Source organism: Rhipicephalus microplus, chromosome 1, assembly GCF_043290135.1.
Source record: "Rhipicephalus microplus isolate Deutch F79 chromosome 1, USDA_Rmic, whole genome shotgun sequence".
In the NCBI taxonomy this organism is placed as follows: Eukaryota; Metazoa; Arthropoda; class Arachnida; order Ixodida; family Ixodidae; genus Rhipicephalus; species Rhipicephalus microplus.
Genome location: NC_134700.1, coordinates 21,815,590 through 21,838,586, shown reverse-complemented (window position 1 = coordinate 21,838,586; position 22,997 = coordinate 21,815,590). Strand labels below are relative to the sequence as shown.

Here is a 22,997-nt window from a genome sequence, read left to right as displayed (position 1 = left end):
TCCGTGGCGCCTCGATGCCGCTGTTTCCAAAATTAGCGGTCTGCCTGGCGCCGCGTACCCATCATTGCAACATACTACAAAATTGACTTTCATGAAACACTCAACGTCTTCGTGATGTGCTGTGTCGTGCGTGGTGTGCCATGTTTTCTTCCTCGCCATGGACTAAACTGGATGTGCTCCTTCCCCCTTCCGTGGGTTAGGAAGGAGGCGGCGTTTCCCCTTTCATTTTACTTCACTTTAATACCCTAAAGACCCCGGTGAGGGGGTATTACATGAGAGGTGGGTAATAAATAAAGGTTGCAGAGAGTGATCTTCTGACAAGCAATATGCATTTATGTTTTGCGCAAACGTTGATGAGCGCGTTATGACTGCAATGTCATAGGGAAGGCCATTCCAGTCCACTGCTGTGCGAAGAAAAAATGAGGCAGTAAAAGTAGTAGTGCGAGCACGTGCGCGTGCGATTGAATAGGGATGGGTCGTGCGGTGAGATATGCGCGTTGGTAGGATGATGTAAGGTGCTTGATTAAGGGAACTGTGAAAAAAATTTGTGAATCAAACAGAGACTGGCGATGCACCACGCACAGAAAGATCAGCAACATCAATGTCACGTTTTAGGGATGATATGTTTATGTCTTATGAATATGAAGAGTGAAGGAACCTAGTGGCAGGATTTTGTAGAGATTCTATTTCGTTTATTAGGCATATCTGGTGCGGGCTCCAGATGGGCGCTGCATACTTTAGTTTAGGTCTTATGAGCGAGTTGTAAGCCAGAAGTTTTATGTCTAGTGTTGCGTGACGCAAATGAAGCTTTAGGAAACCGAGGGATCTGTTCGCGGATGATATGATGTTGGTGATGTGTGCGTTCCAGGAAAGGTCAGATGATAGGGTGGCGCCTAGGTTCATATGACTGAACTTGTTCAATAGAGGAGTTAGAGATCAGGTATGAGAGTGATAAAGGATTACGCTGGCGTTGAAATGAGACGAGTTTGCATTTAGTAGGATTAAGCTTCATTAACCAAAGATCACACCATTGTTGCACGAGATCAAGACCCTGTTGGAGTGTAGTTTGATCAAAAAGGAAGAGGAGGAAGAACGTTTAGGCGGAAAAACAGGGAGGTTAGCCAGTTATTAGACCGGCTGGTTGATCAGAAATGTTAACTGTGCGATAGATGACACGGTCGTCAGCAAATAAACGGATATGGAAGGATACATGAACGGGAAGATCGTTAATATACATAAGGAACAACAGGGGTGCGAGTACATATTCTTGGGGGGAGCTAGAGGAATGGAGACGAACTGGGAGCGGTTAGTCACAAATTGTGTGATCCATGCAAGAAAAATGGGGTGCAGGTTCAGCGGGGAAAGTTTTAACAGTAGGCGTTTGTGTGGTACCTTATCAAATGCTTTTTTGAAGTCCAGAAAGATTGCATCGGTCTGAAAGTGACGGTCGAGAGAAGAGTGTAGATCATGAAGAAATATAGCAAGTTGGGTTTTACAGGATAATGATTTACGAAATCCGTGCTGGGAAGAATGAAAAAAAATGTTGGTGTCAAGGAAGTGCATGATGTGAGAGTATATGACATGTTCCATGATTTCGCAAGGGACGCTTGTTAAAAAATGGTTCGATAAATTAGTGGGAACTGTCTGTTACCTGACTCGTGGACTGGAATGACCTTTCCCTTCTAACAGTCATCTGGTGGAATTCCTGTTTTGAGTAACAATGAGAACATCATCTAAAAGTACACTGCAATAATTTCCTTAGTATTTTTGAACAATTTAGAGTTAATATTGTTTACGCCAGCCAATGATGAAAGTTTTACTTTGTCAATGAGTGATGGAATGCCACCAACGGATAACGCAGCAGGGGCCATAACTGGTAATGTCGTAGTATTTGGCGGAGGAAACGGCACGTTGGCTTCATTAGTGAACATGGATGAGAACGCGATGTTAAATGTATTGGCACAAACAGTGTCGCCTACGTCTTCATTTTTATTGTTTCTAAGTGTGATGTCACGTGTTAGTTGCGGCTTTAAGATTTCCCAGAATTTTGTAGGGTTAGATTTCAGAAGTTTAGATAAATCATTGTGATAAAATCTCTGTTTTGCTTTTATAATTTCAGCATAACAGGCGTCTTCCGCAGCTTAGTACTTGCTCCATGCGCACGCATCACCATTATACTTCGCAGCTCGGAAGAGGCGCTTTTCTGTTTTCAAGTGTTTTCAAGCTTTTAGAAAACCGTGGTTTATTTTTATTGGCAGTTAAGCTCACTGTGGGGATGAATTTATTAGTCAAGTAGTTATCTTGTCCTTAAGCATTAGCCAGCTGTCATTGAGAGAACAGGAACTGAGATTGAATTCGAAGTATGGCAGAAAATCTCGTAATTCACGATAATTTATTTCATAACTACCTTTATCATACAAGTGAGTTTTGCGGAAAATGGGGCGTATTTTGTGGTGAAGTTAAATAAGGTATGAATAACTTTGTGATCGCTGATTTCACGTAAGTATGCAATAGACTTTAACCTTTTGAGGCTATTTGTTTGTACTATGTTTAAAATGTTTGAGGATTCGCTATTGACGCGGGTTGGTTCGGTTACCTGTTGGATGAGGTTAAAGTTGAGGCAAACATTCGCAAAGTTTCTTGCGTCAGTATTTCCCGAGGTTTGTGAAGCCTGATTGAGCCGGTTAATGCAGGGAAAGTTAAAATTACCATAAAGCAGAATATGTGCGTTAGGATGTTTATTAGTAAGCTGGGACAATATTTCGTTAAGATGCGGGCGAAGTCTGGGACAGTTCGAGGGGGCCTATAGCATACGCCAATTATAATTGCTTCGGGAGAGCACGCTATATTACCCATAATGATTCTAGTTGCGAAGATGGGTTGATTAGAGAGCATGATAGTTCTTTTTAGTGGCGATAAGTAAGCATCCGCCACATGCATTTTTGCGGTCGTGACGAAAGACGTTAAAGCTTGGCAAGTTGGCCAGTACCTCTGTATCTGAAATGTCGTCACTGAGCCATGTTTCTATGAGTATCAGTACACCACTGCTGGATGATTGTATTTGATTAGGTAGGGGCACAAGCTTGGGAAGAAGAGTAGGTATGTTCGTATAAAGTACAGAAAGTGACACGTTTGCTCTCGCATTTGTACGGGACTGATGGCGTGCTTGCTGACGGCGAAATGATCCCTACGATACGGCTCTGGCAATTCCTGCCACACTGTCAAGTATATATCGTTGCGCTCCTATGTGCAGGATTTTAAAGCGTAGTGAAAATGGTACGGATTTGCTCCTAGTAAGCGTAGCAAGCTGTTTTTGTGCAGCTCGAATTGGACGCGTGAAATCTTCGCCAATGCTGAAATTAGTGCCTTTTAGTTTTGGGCCGTTCTAAAGAATAGATTTTTTAGTTTTGAAGGATAAATGCTTAACGATAATGGGTCGTTTCTGGTAGTGCTGTAACGTCCTAGACGATGTGCACGCTCTATATCTTTAGTCTCGACTGTAAGACCAAAGTTTTCGAGGCAGTGGTTAATGATTATTTGTTCCGATTGAGCGTATGTTACCTTAGGGTTGGTGTCGGGACACCCGTAAAATATCAAGTTGTTACGTCGGGAACGGTTCTCGAGGTCGTCAAGGCGCTCTTCAATGTGGCACATACGATGGGTTAGTTGACCGGTCTTAGAATTAAGGGGGTCAAATTCAGTTCGGAGAGCTACGTGATTTTGGCAATGCTTTTCTAAGTCTGTGAGGCGGGTGCTTAGATTAGTGATAGTGCTGTTTGTACTTATTATCTGGGTTTTGAGGCTCTGCATCTCGGATATTAGAGTGGCCTGGCCGGCAAACAACTTTCTCAGTTCTTCGAGGACGATTTTGCCAAGACCGGGGTTTGTCACTCCACACCCGACAGCTGTAGCAAGGTGCGTAGGACATCGATACATTCAAAAACAAGTAAAAGGCAGCACTGTGGGCTTGGCAGATGCACCAAAAAGTAATCACTCGATTTTTCAGTAAGTGCTTGATACGAGCTACTAACCTGAATGATCAGGATGAACGGGTTTGTGGTCTGTGAATAGCATAGCTGCGAAGCCCACAGTGCGCGGTAGACGGTGGTTGCTGCTTTATATGCTGCGCATAAGATGTTGTAGATGGCGATAGGGCAGCTAGATTCCTTTCGATGATCCACAGCGGCATGGGGGGGGGGGGGGGGGCTGATGAATGCCCTGGAGCACGGGTGACAGGCAGGAGGAAAACGCAAGTTTCGCTTCCGTTGCCAGCAGGCCCGAAGTTTCTCGGAGTGGAAGACGAGGCTGTCAGAAAGGCAGACCCGAGCAGGTCAGTGATGATGCCGGCAGAAACCTGCATGATCAGGATGAACGGGTTCACTGTCAATTAATTGGCAAAGCCGCGAGGCCCAGCAGCGCTTCGCTGCTGTGCCAATAGCGGTGGGGGCGGAGGTGAAGATGACAAACTTCACTGGACTGCCCTGGCCTCCATTTTTTTCCTGCAGGACTCCTGGGAAGGCCAGGACATTAATTGCGAGCACCGAGGCGCTCCTGACAAGCTCTCCCAAGCTCCCAGGAGCTCTAATCATGCTTCCATCGAGAGCTTCCATGATGCTACCACCATCTTGTAACACGCTACCTATAAATATTGTAATTAAAAGTAACTTTTAGCAGCTCCCGGCTCCTCTCCTCGACATCTCTCCGAGACTCTGGTTGGCTCCGGTCCTATGGGCAGAACCCCTGTTATATCAGCACGCAGAAAAAAAGCCCCACTGCTTCAACTGGGACTATGCTACTGATATCGCCCGAGAGAAGAACTACACAAAACGGCACTATCCGGAATCTTTAACTATCCAGACAACGAGGAACACGCTTAATCGCAATGCCGGCAATCTACCTTTGATGTATGCAAGGTGCCTCAAGCGATTATATTAGTGGATTTAAGCTGGAAGCTTCGGCTTCTAAGCTTAGTGAACAAGGCTTCCGTGTGGAAGCTGAAACGTCTCTTATTACAATTTTGACACCCACTTGGTAGGCGTCCTGTCTTTTAAGTCTACAATGCCAATACTTCCCGACCACATGAGAATTCGTCCAATTCTCGAATTCGTTTCATGTACCTGCGCACTCTATGTATGCAAAACATGTAGAGAAATGGTCACTGCGGTAATTTCTGATTGAGGAAAACGTTACGAAAGTATGCAGAAGGTGCACTGAAATGTTTCACAGATACTCATAGGTTGAACAGTCCCATATGGTTTACTAACAAGTTACACTTGCGTGGCGATGCCAACAGCAACATGAGCATTAGCAACCCCACAAGCGGTAAGCTGAGTTGTAGCGCTTGTACTCGCGAGCATAGTGTCTTGATAGTGCTACGTTGACAAAATACCATGAATGACGCTCAGCTATACATTTTACGTTAGCCCGACGTGGCGCCTTAAAGATAAGACTACGTGCGTAATGTCTATAAAGTGAGATAGCGAGCACTGTAATTATTATTGACGTCAAAGCAACACTACGCCTGCATAGGGCCTTTTTACAAAGCCGTTACGAAACATGATGATGCTTTGGGGAAGGATACGTGTCTGCCATGCAGGTTGATTGGGCTCCATTCCTGTTGGGGCCCTGATATATTTATTTCTCTCCATCAGGTCAAAGCTGCCAATGTGAGTCGTTTCTAATGCTCCGTCATTTAAAATACAAATGAGTGTTCTCCCTATTCCGTAGTAGATATTACCAGCGGTAACCTTTGGAACGTGCCCGCATACCTGTTGCACATACCCGCCCGTGGTATACAGGTATGTGCCACGCTTGTCTGGCGAAAAGGGCTTGATGACGTATGCGACAGTATCATCGCATTATTCATATCAATACCAGGGAGTCATGTTTGTTCGTCGAACCATTCATCAAACCCGAAAGATAGATAGGTACGCATAAAATGCTTGCAGTACGCAAAGAAATCTTTCGCGTTTAAAACACCGCCAAGCTGGGCAACGCGCGGGGTACAAATGTTCACTTCAATTCTTCGGTGGTGCAATTTTTTGGGGTCGCACCTGTTTAGCGCAGTGAAGGGGGGTCATGATGGTGCCTGGGCCATTGTCCATAAAATGCTATGTAAAACATTGCACTACATCGCACACACGAAACCCGGTACCCATACACTGCAGTCCGTTTATTGGTATAGTGCGCCATGCACAGCCATCACACTCATAGAACTGTTACGACAAGAAGCGCATGCCACATGCACATACATTGACTATATACATTGATGGCCAGAATACGACACCGTGGATGAAACTATAACCGACACTAAATGCGCTCCTGCTGGCAACTACGCTCATTTTTGTGGGGTGTTTCGCTTGAACATTCAGTGCAAATTGTGCTCTATGAACTTTCGCACTTATGCTTTAATAGCTCGAGCTGCACTGAACAGCCAGAAGCGTGAAGAAGCCTTCGCGTAGCGAGCGCACGTGCGCAGAGCGGTACCTTAGCTCCCGTGATGACGTCTCGCGAGAGGTCGCCACTCGAACGTCTCGAGGTGTATGTGCTGTGTCCACGTGTATGCTGCGTACTTTACCTACCATAAACGTTTATCTTGAACATGAGCGTTAGTCTATGGTGACCCCGCTACAAACTGCAGCGGACGATCACCGCGGATTCACGCTTAGCGAACCACAGGGCCGCTACTCCGTTTACTCGCGTGTAGCGCACCGCTCCCCGCGCGCTCAACTAATAAAGCGTTTAGCGCGCCGCGGCAGACAGACAGTGTTCTAATGCAAAAACACAACACTTTATTGCCTCTGGCGGCACCCCGAACAACAGTACAACGTCCGCTCCCGGGACGCGCGTAGCAAAGGCACCCGCACGCGGACGTTCACAATAAGGGGAAAACCGCGAGCACGTCGCAGCTGGCAATGGCGAGCTTTGACACGCCGGTCGGAGGAATGTCCCTCACAGCTATGCTGCGCACTCTCACGATGGCCATTGGGCCTGGTCGCGAGTGTTAGGGCAAACCTCGTACGCGTAGGCCTACGGCAAGTGCGGCTCGTTGTGGTACGACCACTTCAAGCACTAGGCACCGCTGTGGGCTTAGCGTACGCTACCGAAGCTAGCACTCAAGTAAACGCGCCTGCCGAGGTGCCCAAGGCCACCCCAGGCAGGCTACAGTCTGGCGATTCTCAAAGGGGACGCGGACAAAGGAAAACACGTGCTTACCCGGCGCCGACCAACGGAGAAGAGGGCGCTCCCTCGGCGCGCGCGTACCGCGTGCCGTGCGCGCACGTGGCGCCATCTATCGCCACGTGGTGTTAACAGAGCATGAAAGCAAAAGGGAGTGGCCGTGTGGCGGAATGCCCGCGAAATGGTCGCAGGCGCGCCTCAGATCCCCACAAGTCTAACGGATAGAAACCCATTACCAGAGTTCAGCGTGGGTTCATCCAGGTTTAACGCGGCTGTAGTTGCGAAGTACCAACAGTAATATCGCAAGCTCACATATATAATTGCGCGATAAATATTCAATTACCTCCTGTCATGTTTCGCTTTCCCGTTAAACCGATTTTATGACAGAGAGACTAGACATATATGGGCACCTAAGGACGCCAAGTACGTTCCCTTCCGTTGAACTCTTCGGAGAGTGTGCTTCTCACATCAGCGTGAATGCATATAGGTTCGAAGGGGGTTTCTGTGGCATTATGCCCTTTTTATGAAAGGTGCTGCTTTCTTTTTACAGCGAAAGCTGCGCGTGGCTAGCAGAAACAAAAAATAGCTCGGCATTGGCGTCACGAGTGGTCTGTATTGTCTGTCCTATCAGTTATACGTCATTCTCAGCCCCGTACCAAAGCGCGCGTCATTGGCTGCGTTGTGAGCGGCGTCGTCCACCTCGTTGCAGCCGTGGCGAGCACGGGTGCATCAGTTTCTCGTGAAACCTTCCAAACGGGTGTGCTACGAATAGCTCTATGCGAGCGCCGACCCTGGAAATGTGAGAGAGCTCGCATTCACTGAGCTGATGGTGCAGTCCGAGCAGAAGAGCAGGCCCGAGAAGCCCAGTGCCGGCATTAACTGCGTACTGATGGAACAAAAATGCAAGCCCCAGTGGCAGGCAATTCCCGCAAACAACGCCACCGACTTAGCTCGCGTTACCAAACGTTTGCGACAGCGTCGCACCGAGCAAATAATGCGTGGTTTTCGGAGAATGAAAAAAAAAAACGTGTCGGATTTCTCTACATAATAATCAGTAAAACCCGAAAGTGAAGATGTCCTTACAAGGTAGTTCAGCGTTTATTGTGCATTGTTGCAGCAGCAGAAATAAATTTCTAAATCACATTATTAACAGCAAGCACCTTGAAACTTGCAGCGTACACCTCAAGCAGAGAACGTGCATGAAATGAGCATACACAGGACGAGCGCGGACTAACAACTGTCACACCACGACACTTAAAGCGCGCTGTTTAAGCAGAAAGAAAGGTGCATGAAATGAGCGCTCAATTATACACAAGATCAGCGCGAAGATTTGTCACAGTTCTCCCTCCGTCATGTGCCCTTTAAGAGGGCCGCAACTACGAGCGAAGTGAACTTCGTCCTCTTCCGAGTTACGTTTCTGATAAGCGTGCGTGCAGGAGACACAACGCTCCGTGAAGGCAACGCTTCGTGGAGGCGACGAACTTTAGAGTGCGCCCAACGTGAGCCCGTCACGCCATCTCGCTACTCATAATAAAAAAATGCATTAAAGTTTCAAAGCTCTAAGGACGGGCAAACTGTGTAGGGTGTATATAAATGACTCTTCGTTAGCATTCAATACAACGTACGCTGTATGGCGTAGTAGATAGCGCCGCGAACTGACAACCGAGAGGTTGCTCGTTCGATTCTGCGGGCAAATGCTTGCCTTCTGGTTTTCCTTATTTGCAGTCACGTACGCTTTTTAACGCTACATTCGTGACGAAAGTACGTCAGCAGAGCCGAGGAGACACCGGCATGAAACAGTTTCGTGTTAAAAGGCAGTTGATTTCTGCCTATATGCGACACGTAGCAGTGCCTACGCAGAACAAGTGGCGTTGCGGCGCCATTGTCATGACTGCGGGAGTGCGTTCGTAAGCGCAAACGTCTTATTTCGACGGTAGTTACTCCAGTGGCACTCCGGCTCCGGCTGAGACGCCTGAGACTACCGGTGGCTCGATAACAACCAGTGCGATTAACGCATTGCGAAATGCATTTAACTGCTGCTTACACTTCTCTATGACCATAATCAAGCGAGGCACAATGTTCGGAGTATGAAATAAACACTGTGGTAAACCCAAGCCAATCGTGTGTCTATACCTCAATAAGAAGCACGAACATGCACCCAATAATGAGCACCCTGTATGAGCCTGAGAAAGGTTTACAGTATTAAATAAATAAAAAATATGTAAATAAAAAATAATTGTGAAAGGCTGCAGTGCCACGTCTTGTTGTACCCTCTGCTAAGCACCAACGCCGCACGTTTCAGCTTTCACTACATAACAATGGTAAAAAGTGCTTAGGTGATAATTAAAAAAACACAGTTTTTTATAACATGGTATATGGCTTTTAGGCTCATTTTGCGGGCGAGCGTTATGCCAACATAGTAATAATATGCTGCCACCTAAATGGCAATGGCACGTATAATTTACACAAACTCGTTCACGAATTGTTTAGAAAATTCACTCTTTACTTATTCAATGATATAACGCGCGTTGTGTTTGGCAAACTGTTTGTGGTTTGTTAGAAACTGTTCAAACCACTTCCACCTTGACATTTGCGTATTTTTTAAACCTTTAAAAAAGATGTGCTCAATGCTTTAGAAAAGTCGACAAGATTGCGGTGACGTACACTGATGAGCGCAGTGATCGATGAAGGTTGTTCAGTGGACGAAGGAAGAACACCGCGACACGAATGCTCCCAGTTCGCTCAATGAATGCGAGCCTTGAACTACCCCAACTTTCGAAACTTTTGCGGTCAACAACGGTCACCGATTCGAGGAATTCATTTTGGCAGGACAGGTTTTTAAAAATCTGCGCTAGTTTTCGAGATGTAAATTTCCCGTTTAGATTCATTCTAAATGAATTAACTGGAGTGCAGTACGAAACAGAAACGAAAGAATAGACCAACACAGGCGCAGTGCCCTCTTGTTCCTTTGGCGCATGCAGTGTACCCCACTTTTTGCATTTAGAATGAACGTTATCGACTAGCCCTTTTGCTACAATACATATCATTCAGCTACTTTGTGACATGTATTTATATTATGTGTCCGAGTAACTTGCAGCCCATTGAAGTTAACTAGATGGGTTTCAATCACCTGAAAGAGAACTGCCATGGATTTAAATATGGCTATTGTTAGAGAGTTTTGGAATACCGCTTGCAAGTGCTGGGGGCGTTGCGGGTGCCATACAAGTTTAGATTAGCATTTGTCATGCTGCATTTGATTAGCAGTTGCCAGCTTAGTTATGCTTGGTTAGCTTTAAAACATTTAGCATCATTATCGTTGGTAGCTTGGCTTCTTTCATGTGGGTGGTGTTTTTGGCACTGCCGTGCGCCATACGCTGTAACTATAGGGCGGATAAGCAGGTGTACAATATAAGGTAGATGAAGCCTAAATGAACTACGTCTGCAAATCACGTGGCAAAATTGTTGTGGCAAACCATTTGATAATGCACTGCCGTCTTCCCCTTGAATAGTTGGCACGAAGTCCAACTCTTCAAAGAAGTTATTATGGTCGCATTTACTACATAAAAAATGCGGCAGATCTCACGTACTTGCGAATGGACGTTTTGCGAAGCATGCGGAGGGAAGGTGACTGTGAAACTTTATTGGTGTTTTACGAAGATTAGCGTCTATTTGAAAAGTAGTTCCGAGACCTGGCGTAGCTATGTGGCAGAAAACTTGACTCACATAAAAATCTGCGCCAATAACGAGGGACAAGAAAAGAAGGAGAGAGACACACCACTGATCGGACAGCTTGACTGCCACGCAGAATGCTTGAGTTGGATTCCTGCTGGGACCCTGAAATTAATTATTTGCTTTCGTAGGGGGGTCAGCGCTGCCTATGTCAGGTTTTTTTAACACTGACATTTATTCAATGCCTTCGTTGGGTCGACGGTGCCGATGTCGGGTATTGCCTAATGCTCACACGTTAAAATTGCCCACGTGTGTTTTCGTTGTGCCTAGGTAGATACAAGTGTCAATCACCTGTGGCACATACCGGCTCGCGGGTTTGTGCCACTGACCACCGGGATGTGTTTGACGACGTACGCGACGGGATTATGACATTATGCATATTCGTGAAACCATCTTACCCTTCTATGCTGATTTTGGTTCACGCCAAGTTAAGGGGGTGACCACGAGAGCACTCAAAGCTAAGCGGCTAGATGATACACTCAAAGTCGCCGAAGTTAGCTAAGAAATGCTTCGCGTTTCAAATACTTTGGACTCGGGTTTTTAACTGAGTGGAAGCGTGAGACTAAAGTATACACTTATGACGTCATCAAGAGCTTTTTCTAACAGCACAGATATAGAATAGTGTTTTTGACGCCGTCTTGTCGCAGCCGCTCTTCAGTCGTCCGTTCCCACACACAATTGGGCATTAGCCGGATTGATTTTTTGGTGCCAAAAAAAAAGTAAACGTCATATTTGGCTGCCACCTTTTTCAAGTTATGCTCGCCTTTGTGCACATATGGCACAGCTCTGAAAATGTTTTTGCGCAGTCGCTCCGTGTTGCTGCCACAACTTTTTTTTTACTTTAAAGACAGAAAAAGAGAGAGAGAGGTTCATTATTGGAGAAATGCTGAGAGGTTGCCTTAAATCCAATTTCTGGCCTCCTACTCAGCTTTTAGAAAGGGGAGGGGTAGAAAAAGGAGGGGTAGGAGAGAGAGAAAGTGTTGATGATGAGCAGATTGAAGGCAATGATGGATCAAAGCCCTGAAAGCTAAAAAGGTATTTGCAGCCTTTCCTCGGGTTCTCTTTCACACAAAAACTTGTTCGGAGATTTTTAGGAAGATTTTCAGCCACATTCGTTACGATTTCGACGGGCAAGCCTGCTGAAAGCAGCCTATTGATTTGATTGTGGAAGCTATCATGCGTGGCGTGTGGGCATGATTTGGTAAGAGCCGATTCCATACACGATATTGAAAGTGCCCTCTTAAATACCTTTGAATGCTCAGACACTAAGGCAGACACTCTTTGAGGTCTCCTGGAGCATATTGCTAGTAGATGTGATGCAAAATATAGTTTTATGTAGACGAAATTTTCATTGCTATCACCAAACTAGTAACTATGACACGCACTGATTCAGTGAGTATAATTTCAACTAGCTTTACACAATGCGGCAATAGTTTAGCTTTCACGCACCGAATTCCCATAAAGACTCCCTGCAGTTTTTAGACACTAAATTGAACTTTGATATGTGTGACAGACATGCTCGCCTCGTGTCACGGCTCCCGGTTTGTTTCACAGCGCGGCATGTGCTGCGCATGGCTGTTGTTTTCGCACAAGAAATTCGTGAAGTTGAACGCGAGTGAGTTCCATGTTGGCCACGGCACTGACAGGTATTGTAGGCATTGACTAAAAACCAAAGTGACATATGTAGAAAAAAACGTGCATTTGTTCTGTGTGCACTAGCTCAACCTCGCAGCAAGAAGACAAGAAGGAATCACCAGAGGACCATTGATCACCATCGAGCGGAACGATATAGGCGCTCAATAAATAGGTAGAGTGTGAGTTCACTCAAGAAAACAAATGCTGTTTTCTTGTTGAGAGAACAACGGGAGGAACTCACTGCCCGAATAAAAACTAATCAGACGTCTCAAGCAGCCTTTTTTTTTTTGCTTTTCGGTGAAGAAGTGCAGTAATTGACCATGAAGTTTACTTTGTTCCTTCAAAACTAAAGAAATAATTCCCGAAAAGGCACTGCAGTATTCGTGAGTGTAAAGTATTTCTCTGCTCTCTTTTTCAGTGCAAGCACACCATGAGATTCACTATTGAACTCGGTAAGTACGACCCGAGAAGTCTCATGTTACAACAAGGCTTTATGTTCTTGTAGCCAGGAAGTTTTTGCGAAGAGCGGGTTCTCAGATTTTCCTTCAGCTCATGACCACGAGCATGGCCAGCACGTGAAAAGCACGCGACAAGGCTGTTTAGCTCGCTTCGTCAGCTCGTGCTTTCCGCAATGGCTGCTTTGCGGCTGTGTCATGGAGCCAATCTTGTAAGGTCGTCGTGGGCTGAATCGTCGTGTACATACATATCTGACCATGTCTAACAGGGAATTCCGATTTTTTGTACAGTGTGTGTTTTCGTGTAAACGTAATTGCATGACTGCTGCTGCTGCTGCTGCTGGTGCTGCTGCTGATGATGATGATGACGAGATGATGCGTGAGGTCACATCACATGATACTGCGTTTTTCGAAACTGCACCATGGAGATAACATATACCAGCGCAAATATTTGATTAAAAAGACCTTTGATTCATTTGAATTCCACTTGTTAAAAGCCGTCATTTCTTTTCTTTGTTGCAGTTGTCATCGTTGTCGCTGTAGTCACCGCCAGGACCAGGGTAAGGGTAACGTAGTGAAAACATTTCTCAGCTCAGTGAAGTTCATTCAGCTGGCAGTATTTTCAGAAACGAAATTGAGGGGTTAAATACTAATATACAATGGTAATGGTGAACGCAGAATAAAAGCAAATTCGATAAATCGTTATATTGTTCTTCCAATGCTTTAAAGGTAACGGCCGTGCTTTGATTGATTGATATGTGGGGAGTAACGTCCCAAAACCACCATATGATTATGAGAGACGCCGTAGTGGAGGGCTCCGGAAATTTTGACCACCTGGGGTTCTTTAACGTGCACCCAAATCTGAGCACACGGGCCTACAACATTTCCGCCTCCATCGGAAATGCAGCCGCCGCAGACGGGATTTGAACCCGCGACCTGCGGGTCAGCATCCGAGTACCTTAGCCACTAGACCACTACGGCGGGGCAACGGCCGTGCTTTGGCGTGTGGCAGCTTGGGCTAGTTGGTATGGCATGACGATAGTTATAGCGCGAGAACAAAATGACGACACAGAGACAAGAAGGACACGATAGTTGTAGCGCGAGAAGAAAACGACATTACAGAGACAAAAAGGACACGAAAGACACGTGTCTTTCGTGTCCTTCTTGTTACTGTGTCGTCGTTTTGTTCTCGCGCTATAACTATCGTCGTGATTTGGCGTCGCAATCAAAGATCCAATCGCTGGTAGCTACGAACACTTTTGCATGGGGCGCTATACTTCTCGCTTTGTCGTCTCATTACTTATAGCTTTCTTATTTACATAAAGCGAGTGCGAAAAAAAAAGAATGTCCGCATCATTGCGGGATGAGGTTCATAGAACTGTGCGCATGAATACGCGTAAGCTTTTTTATTGATATCTCCATGAAATGTACATTTGATAAATTTAGGCAGGGAAGCTACATGGCCAACAGTACTTTATCGCCACGGAGATGTTTAATATGCATGCACTTGCTCTTGCTCTAGCGACGGTATAAAAGAGTAACAGTTGAGTTCTCACTTATCAAAAATTGAATACGTACATGACAGAGCTGTAACAATGTCGGTTTATTCTATAACTCTAGTAGGTTTCATTTTTAAGCGAATTATGATTTTGGCATTCTGTTATTCTATAACAATGCCACTCAAACGCTCCAGAGATTTTGCTTGAAATTCAACGACATGAGTTTGAGAAAGAGCATCTGGAATAATTTTGACCCTCTGAGTTCTTTGAAGCACCGCTAAATCCATACACATTGATGTTTCACCGTAAATTTCGTCCCAAATTAAACGTGCACATGGCAAATCTGTTTTATCGCGGTCGTGTTATTTCATTTACTAAATATTTTTTCAGGTGGGGGGAGAAGGAATAGTCTAAGTGCCAAAGTTTCAAAAAAAATCACGTGACACAAACATTTATTTGTATCGGGACCATAACAGTCGAAGCACAACTAAAGCTCATCGCCTATTCAATAAACTATAGCACCGCAGTCGTACACCAAACAGACAATGCCATACTGCATGCCTAAAGCTCGTTTTAAGGTGAAAGCTGTTATGAGATCACAACTCTGGTTATGCGCAGTTGTCCGCCGCTGCCACCACCGCGGGTGTCCATAACCACATCGCGCGAAATTAGAAAAAAAAAACTAGCACCAATGACGCAGCGAGGCTCACACCCGGGTCCGCTGGGTGCCAGCCAAATAGTCTACCACTGAGCTACGCCGGTTATTTTTTTTATTTCTGATAAACTTCACACACGAGGCGCTAAGATAAAGATATTACAATACGCAACGAACAATACAAAAAGTGCCGCCATATCCACGAAGTGAATGTCGATGATGAGGTAAACATGGTAAACCATGAATCCTCCGTACATTTTGCCCACTCGATCTTAATACAACGCTTCTCCTAGCGTACGTCGCCGCACTAAATTGAAGAATTGCCTTCCACCAATGACACGCGCATTATGTGACGAAATTCCTATTTTATAACATCTCGCATCTTTCATCATAAACTACAAGTACCACAATCTAGTTTATAACAATTCGCATCTTTTCATCATCAAGTACAAATACCGCCATCTAGTGAACATTGCAAGAACAAAAGGAGAGGTGGATAAATACAATGGATGAATGGATGGATGGATGGATGGATGGATGGATGGATGGATGGATGGATGGATGGATGGATGGATGGATGGATGGATGGATGGATGGATGGATGGATGGATGGACGGATGGATGGATGGATGAATGGATAGATGGATGGATGGATGGATGGATGGATGGATGGATGGATGGATGGATGGATGGATGGATGGATGGATGGATGGATGGATGGATGGATGTGGAGATCGGGTGGTGACTAACGCCGCCAAGCCGTAATACGTAGTGAACCAAGAACTAGATTTATATTTTTTCCCTTTACATAGTGAAGTTGAGGACTCATACTTTGCAGTGAATGGTTTAATTTTCACTCGTCCCTTGACTTTGACCACCTGTCAGATAACCTCCTTCCAGTTAATTCTACCCGCTTAAAGTCTATTTTGCCCTCCCTGTCCTTAAACCCAGTGCTTTGAGAAACCCTGTGCCATCGCCCGCAACTATAGGGTGAAGCCCTTTACAGAAAATTATCAAGTGTTAGGCAGTTTCCTCTTCCTCTCCACACGCACTGCATACACTGTCTACCCCTTCGTATTTGGCCCGATATGTCTTGGTTCGCAAGACTCCCGTCCTGGCTTCAAACGGTAAATAAATTTCCCGAGTATTATCATAGATCCTTTCCTTGGCAATTTCCTGCTTAAAAGTTCAATAGATCTCTAGTGCGGACTTCTTAATCATGCCGATTCTCCACATATCGGCCTCAGCTTCCTTAACCTTCTTCTTAACCGATAATTCTTTTTTGTTTGGCCCCCTGCTGTTTCCTAAGTATTTACCAGTAAATTTTCTGATTCGCTTCCTCCATTTTGTATTGACATTCTTCATGTACAAGTAGCTGAATACCTTCCTAGCCCAACGCTCCTCCTCCATTTCTCTTAATCGCTTCTGAAATTTTATCTTGCTGCTAGCTTCCCTGCCCTCAAATGATGTCCATCCCATATCACCTTGTACTTCCTGATTTGGTGTATTCCCGTGAGCTCCTGAAGCAAGCCTACCTATTCCATGTTGCTTAACTTCTAATCTCTCTTGAACTTCTGATCTTTTGCAAAAGACTGCATTGCCGAACGTTAGACCAGAAACCATGACCCCTTTCCATATTCCTCTCACAACCTCATATCTATTCCAATTCCACAGTGCTCTCTTTTTTATCACCTTCTGCATTCCTGTTACCTTTAGTCGTCACGTATATTTTGTGTTACTTAGGTACTCGGCCCCACTGCTTATCCATACACCCAGGTGTTTGTATTTATCTGTTATCTCTAGCGTGACCTCATGTATTTTAAGCTCACTACCTTCGTTATCAAAAAACATCATGACTGCTGATTTTTCCTTACTGCATCTGAAATCTAACCTATCTCCCTCATTACCGCAGATGTCCATCAATCTTGGCAAATCTTCCTAGTTGTCGGCCATTAGCACTATATCATCTGCGTACATCAATGCTGGTAGCGCCTGTTCAATGAGTTTTCCTTGTTTGACGAAAGAGAGGTTGAAGCGCAGTCCACTTCCCTCTAATTTGGCCTCTAATCCTTGTAGGTACATCATGAATAAAGGGGTGACAGAGAACACCCCTACCTAAGCCCTCGTTTTAATTCTTTAGGCTTGCATACCTGTTTTTCCCACTTTATAACTGCCTTGTTACCTTTATAGATATCCTTTAAAAGATTAGTGACTCCATCTTCCACACCTAGTGTGTCCAGCTTTCCCCACAAGTACTCTTGAACCACGATATTGTATGCTCCCTTGATATCCGAAAATGCTAGCCACAGGGGTTTGTGTTCATTTCTTGCTAATTCGATGCACTGCGTCCGTGAGAACAGATTGTCTTCCAACCTCCTGTGTTTCCCAAACCCATTCTGCAGTTCTCCCACCCCACTCATCTTCTATCCATGCCTGCAGTCTTTCCTTTATAATCTCCATCGCCAGCCTAGAGGCCACTGATGTCACTGTAGTAGGATGGTATTTGTTTATGTCAGCTTTGTCCCCCTTTCCTTTATAGATCAAGCTCATCCTACTAAGTTTCCATCCATCGGGGACTTCACCATCGATTATTATTTTGCCCATTGCCTCTCTCAAAGCCGGTTAGGCTTCGGACCTAATGTCTTTATCAGCATCATTGGAATGCCATCTGGGCCTGTTGATGTACTGCTAGGAACCCTCTTTTCAGCCCTTTCCCACTGTCGTTGTGAAAATGAAGCCATTCCGCCACTTGATTCATCCTTGTCTATTGTGGTGAATAAAGCACTTCTTTGGTGAAAATTTTCTGTCACCCTTGTTTTTATATATTCACTAGCTTTGTCCCCTCCTGGCCTAGCACCTTGAGCTGTAGTTATAGACCCTGCTTTTTGCTCGTCTCATTTCTTAGGGAGTTTAGAAGGTTCCAAAATTTCGCAGCTGCCTTTCTAGATTTTTATGTACTTCTTCCAGCCACTGAGCTCCCTTTCTTCTAATCTTTTCATTGATCAGAAGAGATGCATCTCTTCTACAGCTTAGAAAGATTTCCCTTTTTTTAAAAATCATCTGTCGGTTCACCCCGCTTCTTAGCATGTCTATGTTCCCTAGAGGCTTCCTGACGTTTTGCAATGGCTCTATTAATTTCCTAATCCCACCAACTCTTGGGTTTGTGTCTTCTTTTCCGAGGGGATTTGTCACGTGCCGTAACAAGGTTAGCTCAAACAGTCTAATTAGATTCGTGTATGTCAACACTGTTTTAATATCCTCAGTGATTACTTTCTCAATTTGTTTATTAGCTATTTCTATTTGCCTTTCTGAATGAAAATTTACCTGTAGTTGCACATCTTGTCTCTTTTCCACTTTCGCTGCTCTCCAAAAACTTAGCTTGATACGTTTGTGATCACTACCCAGACTTCTGGAGCCACTTTCATTTATGTGCATTCCCCTGAGCTTATGATACAGCCTATGTGACATCAGTGCGTAATCTATCATTGACTGCAGCCTTCCTACCTCTCTTGTTATTTGCCCTTCACAGTTCTCTGTACTGTTGCAAATAATCAAATCAAGCCTTTCACACATATCCATGACCATTTTGCCTGTTGAGTCAGTATACCCATCTATATCTTCTATGTGTGCATTCATCTCTCCTAGTATAATTATCTCGCACTGTCTTCCTAACTCATGAATGTCCTTTGATATACACTCTACCATTGCCTGGTTTTCCTCTCTGGCCTTTGCTCCCGTCCACAAGTACACCAGACCAAGGAGTTTCATTTGCCCAGCCACTTTCCTTTTTAGCCATAAATCTTCCTTGCACTCCTGCTTGACTCTTTGCCAGTCTGTTCATGAATGCCCCAATACCACCCCCATTTCTGCCGCTTTCTGTTCTAATAAAATATTCCCAAGTGTAGTCAGGATGGTTAGGAGGCTGTTCTATGTCCTTAAGATGTGTTTCTACAAAACCATATACCATTGGCATCTCCTCTTAGCTGCTCTTCTATCTCTTCCCACTTCAGCCGATTCCTGCCACCCTGCATGTTAATATACCCTATGTCTGAATTGGCTGGGCACTCGTGGCTTCATCTATTTCTGCCCAGTCTGTTTCTACCTATCTTAGATACTGGTGCCACTTTGGAATCGCATCTGTCCATACCACCTGTCAGAGAGTCTCCCTGGTTGTTTTCCTCGTCGCTAGCTATCCTGCACCCCGAAGAGCCCGCGTTCCCCCCCCCCCCCCTAAAAGCAACTCCGCGTCCTGCAAGTCGCCAACCCACCTCATGACCTATCCGCTCATCGAAGTTAATTCTGTGTCGTTGAAAACCACCCCACCTATGCACCTCTCTGTTTATTTCCACCACCTCAAAACCTTTCTCTAGACTAATCCGCCATATCTTTTGGTTTGCATTGACAACCACTCTTTGCAGGTTGCCGTCACGCACCGGTACCTCCGGTATCCTGCCTATCACTACCTGTACCTGAGGGAAGTGGCGTGCTTTTCATCGACCCATTTCGCCAGTGTGGTCGCTAGTCCTGCCGCATCTTGATTTAGGAGATCGTTTAAACCGCCTGAAATTGTCACGAGGTTTCGTCTATCAGCTGCAGTTTTGAGTTTCGCACTTGCTTGCCTCATTACTGCTCCAGCTTGCGTCCTGGGATCGTCCCTACTGAAACCCTTTTGTCACCTCTTACCGTCTCTTTGATTGCTTCTGTGCATCGATTCGAATTCGAGTCCCCAGCGATTATCACATGCTGTGACTTTTCAGCTGGAGCGTCCTGCACCTGGGGGTTACTTGCACCTGTGACACCCGCTGCTTTGTCTCTTCCCAGCCCCACCACTACTTCGCTGAAGCTGGGGCTGGGACGATTGAACCGGCTGAACCTGTTTTTTCCAAACTTGTTGGCTGTTTCTTCTCTGCTGTTCTGGCTGCCGGTGCCCTACTGTTCTCTCCGTCGGCCTCTTCTTTGTTCACCTTGGCTAGTGCTTCCTCAGTAGACATCAGCCTTTCTCCCATTGTCCTTGTTTTTTCTTGCTCTGTCGCCAACGCAGTCTCCAGCTCGGTGATTCTCAACAGCAGTTTTCTCTGGGAAACCATTGTTTTCGCCATGTTTTCGTCGACTTCACATTGCCTACACTTCGCGTCTGCCTTTTCTTTTTTTGTTTCTGCACTTGGGTCCATTTCCAAACTGACTCGGCATCCTGAGCACTTTACAGCTTCTTTAACCATATCTTTATGACACCAATGGACCTTATGACTTGTCTCACTCGATATTTACAGAATACGATCCATGCCCTAGGAAAAGGAGGAAGTCTAAGCTCTACTACAAAAAGTTTGCGTTTTCAATGTACGTGCAACTCCCGCACGGGGTGGCAAGAGAAAAAACACAAAGAAGCAAACACACACGCACCACCTAATATATACCCCCGGAAAAGCCGCGCAATGTAATAAGTGATACAAAGATTCTAACTGCTGCCTTAGAATTATAAAGGCAAGCTCAAAACATGCAAAACCACTTACCTGCGCATTTGATCGGGAGCGCTCAAAAAACACGTCCATCCACCGTGTCAGTTCGAACCACGGTGTTCGAACTGAACTACAAGGGACGGTACCACCGTCTACTGAACACTGCAAGAACTAAACGAGAAGTGGCTACATACAGGGGACGCACAGCCCCCGCTTTAAAGAGCTTCACCCCTAAAAACAAGTAAGGCCGTCAAGCATTACTAGAACACATCACGTCCTCTAATTCCTTCATGGTCAGTAGGGCTTCTACCCTTTCTAACCATAAAGGTACACATTCGTTTGTTCTTTCTACCTCGAGGAACCTTTAGATACTTTCTTTAAAATACTCTCTTGGTGGTCTCCCATCAGGATCACAGTAAAAACCCGCCATTCTAGAGTGCCATATACTGGGCAAGGCAGTCAGCATAAAAATCAAAAGCTAATCTATCATCACTCTTTAATGCCAAATACCTGATCCCATGAGGGTCTAACGGAAACTCTTTTTTAATTGTCCTTTGTAATACGTCTGAAAAGTAAACTCCTTCCTTACAGTGCAGGAAAATATGGTGTATTGTTTCCGATTTCTTACAGATTAGACAGTGAGAACTCCAAGGCATGTGATACCTACGCTCCTCTAAAAAGGTTTTTACAGGAAATGTTCTGATGTGTATTTTGAAAAACAACGTTTTCGCACTTGGAGCTGCCGGCATTTTTTAGAACTCGTTTAAGTACATTCTGACTCCTTCCTGCTGTACATAGCGCTCTGTAAAGTTGTAAGGGGAGCATAGTGTCACATATCTTTGTAGAGTTTTTTTTTAATCTTTCCAACAGGCCACACGTAGTAAGTCGAAAAACGAGCACACAAAAACCCCACGCTGGCCACAACGTCCTTAATGTATCCTCGCACAGCCTCTGTGGCAACATGAGTGCTCGCTGAAAACTCGGGCAACAGTGTACTTAGTCTTTTTTGACACACTGTTAGTAGGAAATGATCTCTTCGTTTGCGGAAAAAGAAAAACCTATTTACTAACTGTTTGATAAACATATGTCCTAGCCCAAGGTCTCCACACCTCACCCGTCTAAACAAATTCGTGCGACCGCACCTTTCCCAGCTATACCCCCGCACAAATATGGAAACACACGAGGTATTTTTGCACATTGACTCGGGAACAGCACAGAACTTGCATCACATACGATAGCTTAGACACAGAAAACCTGTTGCATACAGCAGCCCTAGCAAACATTGGCAGACAAGTTGCATTCAACCTATTCGCTTTTTCTTTAATTTTTTTCTCTGTCCAATATTCAAAAGTACTTTTGTATGACTCAGCGGAACTTCAAGATATTTAATTACCTGGCATTTTTGTCCACTTAATGGCTGCAAAAAAAAGTCGAGGCTTGAAGGCCAATATCCATGCCAAAAGCCGAAGCACTTGCCCCAGTTTATATGTTTCCTGTATCTTCAGCGAAAGATTTAGAAACTCTGACTGATTCTTCAATACCTTCATAGGAAGTGCTAGAAATCGCAACACTATCAGCGTATGCGAGTACTTTGACCTCTGAGGAGTGTACTTTACACCCACAATGATGTCGTTCTGCAATATCGACCAACATAATGTTTTAAAGTAGGTGCAAAACAACAGTGGACTAACAGGGCAACCTTGACGCATTGAGCGCTGAATTCTAAGGGAGGAGGGGCGCAATGTCTTGTTGATCATTAGTCTTGTACAACCACTTCGATATGCCATAGCTACACCACCCATGATTATCTTACAAACATTGTTGTGCTTCAATACTGCAAACATAGAGCGTGGGCAACGCAATCAAACCCTTTCTCTAGATCCAGCTTGAGTATGGCCACACGAGCTTGACTGATGTCAACACATTCGAGCACTGACCGCATTTTATGGACATTTGTTTCTATAGAATGACCTTTAACTCCACACGCTTTGTGTTGAGCAACGATATCTTTTCTTACTGACTAAAATCTAGTCACAAAATTTTCTTTATATTTTGTGGGCTACGTTTGTCAGTGCGATTGGCCTGTACGCTGTGACGTGCTTGAAATCATCAACCTCATTTGTCTTCGGAATCAGAACGGCACGTGATTCACCAAAGGACGGCGATCATTTCTTTTCCTCATGTGCCTCGTTGAAAACGCCCGTAAATATAGGAGCCAATTCACTTTTAAAACACTTGTACCACTTGGCACAAAGACGATCTGGTCCCCGGCGTTTGCCGGGTTTTACCTTATCAATCGCCCGTTGAACTTCACAGGCAGATATAGATAATTCCAAAGCGCTTTTCACTTCCTAACTGACTAGTAGAATGTGTCCATGATTTTCTGCTT

At 45.0% G+C, this 22,997-nt stretch overlaps 1 protein-coding gene across 1 annotated transcript in view; it reads left to right on the top strand.

The window, feature by feature from the left end:
* LOC119178145 (uncharacterized) overlaps positions 1-22,997 on the top strand; it is a 207,730-nt gene that overhangs the window by 90,964 nt on the left and 93,769 nt on the right. Inside the window, exons 2-3 of the mRNA XM_037429310.2 lie at positions 12,962-12,995; positions 13,521-13,558. Coding sequence (XP_037285207.1) covers positions 12,974-12,995; positions 13,521-13,558 — 60 coding nt within the window. The 5' untranslated portion in view covers positions 12,962-12,973. The remainder of the gene's footprint in view (positions 1-12,961; positions 12,996-13,520; positions 13,559-22,997) is intronic.